General features: G+C 37.4%; 2 protein-coding genes across 3 annotated transcripts; one reads left to right on the forward strand and one right to left on the reverse strand.

Moving 5' to 3' along the window:
- The first annotated feature begins 4,451 nt into the window (after nt 1-4,451).
- Nucleotides 4,452-6,471, forward strand: rasd2a (RASD family member 2a). Its single transcript, XM_026208977.1, has 2 exons — nt 4,452-5,215; nt 5,326-6,471. Exons 1-2 carry the CDS (start codon nt 4,675-4,677, stop codon nt 5,832-5,834), a joined length of 1,050 nt encoding a protein of 349 aa, XP_026064762.1. The 5' UTR covers nt 4,452-4,674; the 3' UTR covers nt 5,835-6,471.
- Nucleotides 6,472-7,449: 978 nt separating this feature from the next.
- rsad1 (radical S-adenosyl methionine domain containing 1) lies at nt 7,450-11,674 on the reverse strand. 2 transcript variants are annotated; one of them, XM_026207500.1, is made up of 10 exons: nt 11,433-11,674; nt 11,200-11,333; nt 10,828-11,032; nt 10,121-10,486; nt 9,925-9,988; nt 9,216-9,363; nt 9,063-9,117; nt 8,687-8,790; nt 8,382-8,533; nt 7,450-7,883 (listed from the first exon to the last, which is right to left on the reverse strand). In XM_026207500.1, exons 1-9 carry the CDS (start codon nt 11,568-11,570, stop codon nt 8,404-8,406), a joined length of 1,344 nt encoding a protein of 447 aa, XP_026063285.1. In that variant the 5' UTR covers nt 11,571-11,674; the 3' UTR covers nt 7,450-7,883; nt 8,382-8,403. The 2 variants fall into 2 exon arrangements, with proteins under 2 accessions (XP_026063285.1, XP_026063284.1); XM_026207499.1 differs by lacking the exon at nt 7,450-7,883 and having other exon boundaries at nt 7,915-8,533.
- Between the last annotated feature and the right edge of the window lie 674 nt (nt 11,675-12,348).

The following is a 12,348-nucleotide window of genomic DNA, read 5'->3' on the forward strand; positions in this document are numbered from 1 at the left end:
AACAAATAAAATCACACAATCTGTTGTATTCAGACATTTTATAACACTGTGAAAAGCTGCAAACCTCGCCAAAATGACAGTAAAGACATTTTTTATGTTAAAAAAATGTCTAATCAGTGCTGTCCTGTTAAAGCATCATGATTTCCACAAAAATATTTCAGTATTGCTTAAAAAAAAAAGTTTATTAAGCAACAAATCAGCTTATTTAAATGATTTCTGAACATGAGACTGAAGACTGGAGTAATGATGCTTTTTATTCAGCCTTGCTACACACTAATAAATTACATTTTAAAATATATTCAGACTGAAATAAGTTATTTTCAATTGTAATATTATTTCAAAATATTGTAATATTGTTTTTTTTGGTCATATAAATTCAGCCTTGGTGGTCATAAGAATCTCAAAAATATAAAAAATTCTTACCCGCACTTATGAGTGCAAATCTAGGTGTCACTACTTCCTATATTATCTCTATACTAAAATACACTTCCAATGTTGTAAATCCATTTTATTATTTCCTTTTCACATTGTTGCTTGATGGACCTGTTTTTGCATTTAACAGAAGCTCTCCTCCTGTATCCTCACACTATGTCTTCTTTTTCCCTGAAAACAGACCCTGGGCCAAATTCTTTGTTTTCGTAAGGCCCGGCGGTGATGTCATCAGAGTGCACATGCAGACAGAGCAGAGGAGGAAGTTAAAGACTCACAATCCCATCCAGACATATCTCCGGCTCAGACCTTCCTGAAGCACGGATTGAAATATTGCTGCCTGGCAGGCATGAGAGCAAACACAGAAACACCCATCATGCCTTTGCTGCCCTCATATGGTAGCACTTTCCTATAACAACAAATAATCTTTCGGTTTATTACTATATTAACCAATATGATGATGTATTAATTCAGAATTTGTGCATTAGTAATAGATATAGTAGACTAAGAATACAAATTAGTGTAAATATTAATCTGTGTTAAAATGATCAAGCAAGGTTTTTATTTTATTTTTTGGAACAAAAGTAAAACATGTAAAGCAAGATACTCTTTCGCGATATATTGTTTTTAACTGAAGCAAGAAGAAGAGCAGGCAAGATGGATTAATGCAGTTTTAGTTCTCACAAGCCTACAGATGAATAATGAAAATTAAAATGAGTGTGTGGGTGTATGTGTATAGTCTTTTCGTATTTTATGGTACTAAGCATGAAAATAAATCTTGGAGCAAAGACTTCATTTAGAAGACGGAGATAATTACTGAAGTGAGAAGTTTAAAAATAAAAAAAGGTACAAAAGTTTAAGTTTATTGTTATAAAAATGCACAGAAATACTATTTTGAAAGTCAAAACGCAAACAAGTTGTGGTCCAAATTTGAGGTTGATATTTCTAAAAAACTGTTTTTCAGGACCATTTAACTTTTTCAAATCATGTCCAATGAAACAAAATGACATTTTTGTGTTCACATAACAAACGTCAAAACCTTTAACAGATTTTCACAGCATCCCCTTGAAGTAAAAATAAATAAAGCAGCACTAGAGGGTTATTCATTAATGTAGCTGCACTGTATAAGAATTTGCCAGTTTTGTTTAAAGGCTTTATTTAATTATTTTTAGTTAATTGTTAAACAAATGTGAAATAAATGTTACACGTCACATTTAGTTTCCAGGTCTGCCAGTGGCATTTTAAGGTGCTTTGTGCAATTTTGTCACATGAGTGTCAAAATATTTATATATATATATATATATATATATATATATATATATATATATATATATATATATATCATTAATTTAAGAGAACATACATTTTGAGTTGAAGTAACAAGATGAAGTTTCAGCCATGTAAAGAAAGTGCACGATGTGCACCGAATTTACGTAAGTAATTGTTAGAATGATGGATCATTTCAGGCCACGGCTACTTCACGTTTTATCTTCAGTGACTACATTGACTTAGCTTTAAACAGTGTATTCTACTGCTGAGAAACCATACGTGCCTCCAAGATCTCTGAACATCTCAGCACAATGGAAAGCAGGGTCATAAACTGAACACAAGGCCTACAGAGCAGTGTGTGATATTGTGATATCTCACAAAAGACATGTCCCCTGCTTTTAAGAGTTATGGAATAGATTCTGGAAGCCAGTGTTAGAAAGTGCAGTGTTGCCATGGTGATGCACATTCCACTCTCTGCAGAGAACATTTAGTCTCAAGCTCTTCAAGGTCAGCATTGGAGAAGAAAAGCTACAGCACGCCGTGCGGCAGTGCAGTCCATTCAGAGTAGCCTTGAGTGAATGAGATGTAGGTGTTGTTTACACAGCAGAAGGTGAGGATTTGTCTTCTGTTAAGTAATGAGAATGTTCTTGATCATTCTTGAATATGGTGATATTTCACCCAAATATTTGAGCCTTTTTTTGGAACATTTAAATGTTTGCCAACTAAGCACATTTTAATTTTCATTAAAAACACAAACAACAATGTCAAAGTAAAAGTTTTATTTTAAACTACATTTTAAATCATTATATTTTAGCCATCTTAGCATCTTATTTTGATCATTCTAAAGCATGTGTAAAATAATTCATTATAATTTCAACTAATATTACATCTGGAATTAATATAAGTGCACTAAATTGCAACCTCATCCATACAAATATATTTGAACATAAAACACAGTTTCAGTACAAATTACATTAAAGTATATTTTAGTTTACCATACATGGCTGATCCAGCAGTTCACTTTTAACCTATACTTTAAGTCCTACTTAAGTTGGTATAAAAAAAACACTCTACAGTTCAAATAATTCATATAAATTTAAACAATATATTTTATTTAATTGTACACAACATGCACTTAAGGGTCTGAAAACATTACAGTCAGTTCACACTTAAGTATATTCTTTTAAAATCTTCCAAAATATGTGAAAGTGTACTTTTTCACAAGTTTAGAGCTCTGTTCTAAACAATTGTCAGCTGCGAGAGAGAATGGTGGTCGTGATCATACCAATATATAATATTGTCGTGATGCTTGGATTAGTTTAATGTCAGCTGTTTTTCTATATCTATTAAAAGAGAGCCATCAGCATCATTAAGCACAAACGGATTAATGGGATGTGAAACAGATTCATTCATATAGATGCAATTCCCAAGGTATCAGTCTCATCTACACACACACACACACACACACACACACACAGAAGGGCTTAAACCTTTACCTCTTTGACCAAATGTTCCCGTGTGCCCACACAAATAAAATGGGCTATCCATCAGGAAATCATTCAGTAAATGAAAATTAAGCTGTGTTTAATAAATATTTTGCAAAGTCAGTCATTAGCAACCCCACAATTATCCCGACAACTGAGGGAAGTGAGCTGAAATATTGCCACCCACATGCCAACTCATGCCGCTATACTGAAAGCTGCATTGACGCACCTATTTCAAAAACAACATTATACAACAGTTGGTTCTGGTTTGTGTGTTTGATCATTTGAGCAGTGTTACAAGAGTGCATATATTTAACACAAAAGCACTGGGACTTTTCATTCAGTGTTTCACTTTGCTTACCTTATTACAGACCTGAGCAGTGTGGATGGACCGTTCCAAACTGGCTGTGGTTATGCTTCATGTGGTGACATGCAAAACTCATTTGAAAAACCATCTATAAGAATCACAAATGTTTCTTTAGCAGCAAATCAGAATATTAGAATGATTTCTGAAGGATCATGTGACCAGTGTTGGGAAGGTTACTTTGGAAACGTATTAGGTTACAGATTACAAGTTACCCTATTCAGAATTTAATAAGTAGTGTAATGATTTCAATTTCTTTATTGATGTACCTGATTACATTTGATTACTTTTCAAAATGTATAATGAACGTTTTCAACTATTACTCATTGTGAAACATTTAAAGCAGGCAGGGTTAACCTTACAGTAGTGCTCAGCACTGATTATTGTCAGACTTTCCAAACCCTTTTCAATTTTAAAGCACAGCCACACAAAATTAGACTTTAGCACCACTTTTTACTTTGAGATCGTTCTTTTATCTTGAGGTTAAATACAGATATAATTTAATATCTATTATACTGTTTTTTTTTAAATCAGAAGGCATTGCTATGACGTGAAACACTGGCATCTAACAATGCCTTCGAAAAACAATTAATCTTAAAAAAAAAAAAAAAAACTTCTGGCTGGTAGTAGCCTAAGTTACTCTTTATTAATTTTATTGAACTATAAAGAAAATATCAAACTCAAATTCATGCTGGTAACTTGTTCTTCCATGTATTTCATATAAATTGTCATTATTTCTGACAATACGTTCAAAAATAAAATGGTCTTTCAAAATTAATTTTATGCGAGAAATGGATAAAGGGTTTACGTATCTTTTTTTCAAGCATCTTTCACTCCAAATTAAGCTGGAAAATCACAACTTTTAACTTGTTCAGTAATTATATAAACAGGACTGAAGTCTGCACTAAAGCTGCATTTAACTGACTATAGCTCTACATAATAATGGCCCATATCCAAGTTACACTGCGGTGGGCAATACCTTAAACAGAATTGTTCAGATGCACCACACGAGCCCTAAGCGTTGAATGACGCACCGCACGACACCACCCCTCCATCATCAGCATATAAAAAGCACTGCGGGACCCGAGCACAACTCACTCACTGCAGCGAGAGCACCAGCCGTCCTGGATGATACCAGCCAGGAGCATGGAGGTGAACACAACTGATAAAGCTCTTCTTTCAGTTGTCGGCACCGCGACGCTCTCCGGTTGCAGCTATCACTCCGAAGGCACCGCAGTTGACACGCATTTGCAGTGCGCGTCACACTGGAGACATCCAGAGCCAAAGGCGCGAGTGGTGCGCTCCTCCAGCACCGGAATGCGCCCCTCGTCGTCTGAACGCAAACCTAGGAGATCTCTAGATCCCTTCTCCGCGTCTCAGCTACATAAAACAAAGCATATGAGATATGCGAGTAAAAACGACGAGCTGGTCAGCATAAAACCCAGTCACTACCGGCGCATAGTTGTGCTCGGCGCGCCCCGAGTCGGTAAAACGGCGATCATACGCCGCTTTTTGGGTAATGATGGATTCGAGGAACAGTACGAGCCAACGACCGAAGACTTTCACAGCAAACTCTACCACATCCGAGGAGAGAGATACCAGTTAGACATCCTAGACGCGTCCAAAGAGAGAGACTTCCCGGCCAAACGAAGACTGTCTATTCTGACAGGTCAGTATGTGTGCACCGTGTGTTTTTACTCAATTAGACTTATTTAAATCTTTTTATTATAGCCCGTGGTTTACAAAGATCTCATTCCATGTGCTTTATGACCTCAACAGGTGACATATTCCTGCTGGTGTTCAGCGTAATCGACCGAGAGTCGTTCACGGAGATCTGCTCGTTACGCGAGGAGATAGTCACTGCCAAATCCAAGCTGACCAAATCCAAAGAAAACAGACCGCTTCCGATAATAATCTGTGGCAATAAAACTGACTTAAACTCCTCGAGAGCTGTGCAGGACTCCGATGTCCGCCAGTCCCTCGGGGAGGAAAGTGTCCTCTTTGAGGTGTCTGCTAAAGACTGCACCAACCTGGAGGAGATGTTCGAGGCCCTGGCGGTGCTGGGAGGGCTCCCCACAGAAACCAGACCCTCTCTCCATCGAGACATCTCCATCCACACGTATCAAGCGCTGAGCAGCAGAAAGCGAAACAAAAGAGCCATGAAAGAGCCGTGTGGCGCGGTGCACCCGCTCGCCCGCAGACCGAGTTTCGGTAGCGATCTGCGGCGCGTGATGGGCCCGAGCACCCCTAAACGAAGCACACCTATTGAGAGGTGTCAAATACAGTAAAAGAGTAACGTTAGGGACTCTGTTTCAAACCCATGAATAATAATTATTCAACGACGTAAGAATTATTAAATTCTATAAGTCCCTGGCTGGACCATGGGGCAGATTCTACACAATGACAAAGTATTTGTGAAATGTATTTATTATAACCCTGTTGGAAAGTCGGGCTTAATATGGTATAGCTAGTCAAAACTAGTCATTATCAGGTGTAAACTGGTTCATAAAATGGTAACAAACCAGCAACTTTGAATCTTGGTCAAATTAGTTGTTTATTTTTTGGCACGATGAGGCAAATCAAGCACAATGTAGAAAGAGGTAACCTGACATTGTTATCCTAAACAGCTTTTTCTACATGATTAACGCAAACATGCGTTATGATGGTATAAATTAATATATTTAGATTAATTGACCAATGCAAACCCAGTTAATATTGATGTTACCGTTATCAGTTTACCTTGGTTATAGCTGGTCTAAACTGGTTCCAAAACAGCTACCGACTTGTTTTTCCCAATGGGCAAATGTTGTAAAGAAAGTATGCATGTTTTCTTTATATTGAATGTATTACCTCAAATGTGTTTTTAACATTTCTTATAACTATAAAAAACGCAGTGATTCTTGATAAAAGATCTGTTACTTCAGATTCGTTTCCACTTTGTCTTGTATTAGACAATAAAAGAATCATAAAAAAAAGTTGTCTGAGAAATAATGCGTCGTTTTTTCTCTCTCTCTCTCTCTCTCTCTCATGAACTTTTTCAATAAATCTGCGTCATCGCAAACAATGTTTCCCCTAAAGTTTTAGAATGTCGAACATTCGGAATGAGAAACGATTCCTGATGCAACCAAATCAACATATTCGAATGATTCCAGAAGGATCATGATACATGTCGACAAATCAAATTAGATAACGTGACGTCACGTGTTTAATATTCATGAGCTGAGCTATATTTACACCGTGTCCCCCCTCACCTCAGTTTTGCCGACAGACAGCATATACGCCTCTGCATCCAGGAGAAACCAGTTTAATCACAGTGCTACCATTTATGGGTGAACAACGGGGAGAAAGGTGTGGGTGGTGAAGCCATGGCGCTCATCTTCTGCAGTGGCTTGAGTCATCATCGCTATGCTGGCGTAAAAGTCTCTCATACTAGTAAGAAAACGCGCCCACGCACTCGTAAGTGTGAGTCCCGGACAATACAGTACAATCACACTTTGCATAATAGACATTATACAATACGACACAACCAAGAGACGAATTAACTTTAGACTTTGAATAATCATGAATCCAGTGATGAATGTTGAGAGCAATAAATGATAACCTTCATTAACAGTAAGACAAGTTTGCATCGCACAGACGCTTCAACATGTGCATGACTCAACGGCGCTCAGGACCATGGACAGCGTACCTCTCATTTACTCTCATGCGTTTTCTGTTATGGATAGTTGAAAATATTGTCTGAACTACATTACTAACTTTCAAAATGATAACTAAATGTATTTTCATTGTGCTTAAACAAGATATTATACAGTGAATGGGGAGCAAAATGAATCATCATGATTCTTCAATGACCTTCTGTCTGACTGAGAATGTGGGTGGTTTGGAAAAGAGAAAGGCATATGCTGTGAGAAATCACTTCTGTGCCAAATAACTCAAGTTTATAAAAGCCCTCAGGGCATACAATCACATCAAATGTCATGGATCAGAGAAGGCAATCATGTAGTATACAGTGCTGTTCGTATTTTTACAGATTCCTAAAATGTATTAATATATTACTTACATATTAACAGTAAAAGTTGGCAGTATTCTACAAATCCAGTTTAAAATGCACATCTTAGAAATACTCTGTTTCATATGGTTTTTAAAAACTTTCATATCATTTTCAGAAACCTTTCAGTGTGATGACTCTAAAATCATGTGATGTAACCATAATGTAAAACTATTATATTTTCCATGCACATTGAATACAATACTTTTAGTTTTTCATAGATTTTTTCAAAATAAAAATTGACAAAGTAACGATTAAATGGAAGCAGTGGCAGATCTTCTCTTCCATACTGAAACATAGATCAGAGTGTAACAAGTTAAGATTCAAGAATCAATATTTTATTTGTCACGTACAAGTTACATGACATACAACAAGCAGTGAAATGAAGGTCTGGTATACTCTAACACCAATGAAAAAAGAAGTATAGCTGTTGAATGGATTTTTAATTGTGGGTGTTGTTTAAGAGACTTAAATTTGCCAGTTTCTATGGACGTTATGAAATTGATTAAGATCAATAGGCTTTAAAAGAAATTAAACAAATGTATTCATAACAGGGTAAATTTCTATTTCATGGCAATAGTGAACATTTTTTTTTCATTCAAGAAATACTTTTTCTTCAAAATTATATGAAGATCATATTCTCATATATTTACCTTATGCATCCCCCAACAAACACACAAAATTTGTGAATAAATTAATAAGTTACATGACTGACTAATGTTCCTTCTCGAAAACTAAACTTTTCTCCACATGGGAGAGGTGGTTATATTTTTACCTCATGCATTACCTCGTCTCTTGTCTCATAACCGTCATCTGTCTCTCTGAATTTCTGTCTTTCTGCCGGTGTACTGCTTTTTGAAAAACATCTCTAATTCCAGCAGCATTGTGGGTAAGATGCTGTCCAGCACTGCTAACCCTTCCCAGGAACACCGCAAACCTCTGAAACAAAGATAAAGCATCAATGAGGCATTGATGTATAACTGAAAATACAATGTACACACCACACTTGGCTTATCTAACTTAAGTTAAATTAACTTAACTTATTTGATTTAAGTCAAAACACACAGATTATATTTTAGCAGTAAACAATACCTGTCATGAAGTATTAAAAGTCCCTCTGCCTGAAATTCTTGAACTTTTTCTGACATCCCAAAAATTTGTTGGAGGTCATCTTCTGGGCTGAATAACTCCCAATGCTACAATATTGAATAAAAAAATACGGCAGAAAATTAAAGGCATCAGCTTTATCTTAAATGGCACCCAAATAAATAAACAAACAAACATACTTCATACTTTAAATAGTCAATAACTAATAATACTTTATGCAAAATGTGGATAATTGTAATGAAAATGTCAATGGAAAATCTACTACTAATAACAGTGATCGCCCCAAAAGTTTCTTTTTTTTTAATGCAAAATGTTTTATAGTTGTAAAAGGTGTGTTATGTAATCCAGCGGTCCACTGTACCTGCTGGGTGATTCCTTCATTCATACGCAGACCCATGACCAAAACCTCCTCCAGCCTGCAGAGACAATTTCCATCCGATTCAATAACTCAGTTGCAGTCTGTGTAATCGCTCCACAGCGAGCTGTGTGTGGACTACAGATGAGATGGTCTTACAGGCCACGGTGGTCGAGCTGTATTCGGCGGCGTGTCCCGTGACCGTGACGCTGAACCTCTCGTATCCAAACATCTGGTTCTAAGGTCTGGGTTCGTGCTTCCCTCTGAACTCCTCCCACCGCACGCGGCACAAACCGGCCATGTGCCCCTAACATCGAATACAAAACAAAAGTCTGCGCTCAGTAAGACTTAAAGAAGTCTCTTTTCTGCCTGCATTTATTTGATCAGAAATACAGTAAAACAGTAAGCAACAACAGGGTATTGATGTATAACTGAAAATGCAATGCACATGCAATGCACTTTATTCATTTAACATGAATACTAATATTATAAAATGTTACTTAAATTTAAAATAACTGTTCTATTTGAAAATATGTTAAAATGATTTTTATTTCTATGATGTGCAGCTGAATCAGTCTTCAGCATCATATGATCCTTAATAACTCAGTCTAATATGCTGATTTGCTTCATAATCAGAGTTATATTATATTAGTTATATTAGTGCGGCTTAATATCTTTGTGGAACCTATGACACATTTAAGGATTCTATAAAGCATTAAAAATCAAAAGAGTTTAAGTAGAAGATCAATATTTTGTAACATTATCAATCTCTTTACTTTGTTATGACCAATTGCATACATTCTTCCTCAAAAGCATTAATCTCTTCTTTTTTTATCTTTTGAACAGTAATGTGTGCGCGCACATGTACCTGGTCCTACACCGATGTACTGACGTCCCTTCCAGTACCCAATATTGTGTTCACTGACAGCGCTCTACAATAAACACACACTATTTCCACACTGTATTTAACATTGCATGTATTCATTTGGCAGATACTGTTATCCGGAGCGACTCGCAGCACATTACATTTTAACCTTATAAGAAATTAAGCAATTATAACTTACATTTTTGGCGAAGTTGGACACTTCGTATTGACGAAACCCAGCTTTCTCCAGGACTCCCCGTGCTGTATTGTACATAACAGCTGTGACATCGTCACCAGGCACGCTTAGTTCCCCGCTCTCAACCTGTTTAAAAAGCTGCGTACCCCTTTCCACAGTCAGCTGATACAGTGAGACATGATCATCACACACCGGCAGCAATTTCTCCAGCTCACTCTCCCACGACGTTACACTTTGTCCTGGAAGAGCAAACATGACATCCACTGACACGCGTCCCGGGCAGAGCGTCCTGGCCTCTGACACGGTCCAGAGAGCATGCTGGGAATCGTGATCCCTGCCTAGTGTCCTCAGGTGATCATCATTCAACGACTGTGGAGAAAAGCATAAGATCTATTGAAACTTAGTCAAAACTATGTAACATCATGTGCATGCAACATCCAGTTGGATCCATATAGACTTCAACACAGGCAAAGTTTTTATTATTTTAGCTGTTTGCCAAAACATATTCAAGTTACAGTTATATAATGAATATCTGAGCTCAAATTAAAGCTCAGTGCACGCTCCCCCACCCCCAGCATTATTTACAGCTAAATCTGTGTATAAAAATGAAAACAATTTTATGTTATACGTCTGCACTTGCGTCTGGTAGCATACATGGTGGCCAAAATGATGAAAATCATTTGTCCAATTATGTAGGGACCTAACTGTACCTGAATTCCAACAGAAAAGCGGTTAACTCCTGCTAACGTGAAGTCTTTCAGACAAGCTCTTCCAGCAGGTGTAGGGTTCACCTCCAGAGTGACCTCTGCTTCATCTGAGAGACGAGCGTGTTCGGAGACGGTCTCCAAGACCGCAGCGATTGTGGAGGGCTGAGCCAAGCTGGGTGTTCCTCCTCCGAAAAACACTGAGCTGATCCTACAGGACACCACAGGCTTAATTAAAGCGATATACCTCACCCCACAAATATACATTGTGTCATTATTTACCCACACATTGCTCCAAACCTGTATTTAGTCATTTCTTACAAAAAAAAGTAATCATTAGAATTAGTTTTTAATTTGCCAGTATCTCTGCACACTGACCTGGAGACCTGACTGAGCTGCAGTAAGGTCTGTGTCTCTTTCTGCAGACATGCTGTCATCACCGCGTGGTTTTGATTTCGAGGAATATACTTGTTGAAGTTGCAGTAGGAGCATCTTTTTAGGCAATAGGGCCACTGTAAAAAGAATAAATACCGACAGGTAAAACAGAACACATTTAACTTTTATTCTATTCATTTGCCAGTGACTGGCTTTGACTGTGTCTAGACACTCACGTGGACATAAAGCGACGCTTCATCTGCTTGAGGAGGAAGTCTATGATTAGTGGCGAGAGATCTCGACGGTACAAAACCGAGCGCCGCTCCCAAACACAGTACAGCGTGCTGTTGTGTTAGTAATGCTCGTCTCGACATACTGTACTCGAAGAGACCTCGGTGAAGTTACGCCTCTGCCATACTTCCTGCACGGTGCCAGAGAATGGCTAATATGGCGAGAAGTTTCACTCTCACTACACTTCCGGCTTCTGAACTGGTTGCAGTTCCACTCTGATTCCATATGAGGGCGCTCACAGAGTGCAGAATGAATGGAGGTCAATGGCGGTATACCCCTCAAAATCCACTTTCTCAGGATATAATTTTTTGTCTAGTAATTTGAATGTTGTATTTGAAAGGAGATACAAAAAATTACACATTGCTGGGTGTTAGATTTTTTTAGAGTTACTTTTTTTAGGTGCTTTCAGAGCCGTTGAAAAATTAATTATTTAAAGGCTCTGGTGCTTTCGTGCTCTGCACTTTCTTTTCTCTCGAGGCATTGACAACACAGCTGACACACGTGAATACACACGTAAATACACGTGCTAGAAGAGTTTTTGTTTTGTTGTTTTGAAAGACCAAATTCAGGTAGGCTTTGACAATTAACAGTCCACATGGGTTACTTTCGTCCTTGGGAAATGAGAAATAGGACAACCCTTGTCCACTATTAGAACAATTTATCATTGCACACCTGCGGGGCTTTTTTTTTTTACTTTTAATTTTTTTGTTTTTTGTTTTTTTTTTAGGTGGCAATATGTTTCCGGTATTTCTTAACACAAGAATAACACAAGTACTCAAATTCAATTTATTTTTCGTGTAAATTTCACAGTACATACATAACAACAGGCAGATAAAGGGGCCAGCAACCAAAAAAAAAGTT

The sequence above is a fragment of the Carassius auratus genome, chromosome 28 (genome assembly GCF_003368295.1).
Source record: "Carassius auratus strain Wakin chromosome 28, ASM336829v1, whole genome shotgun sequence".
NCBI classification, from domain to species: Eukaryota; Metazoa; Chordata; class Actinopteri; order Cypriniformes; family Cyprinidae; genus Carassius; species Carassius auratus.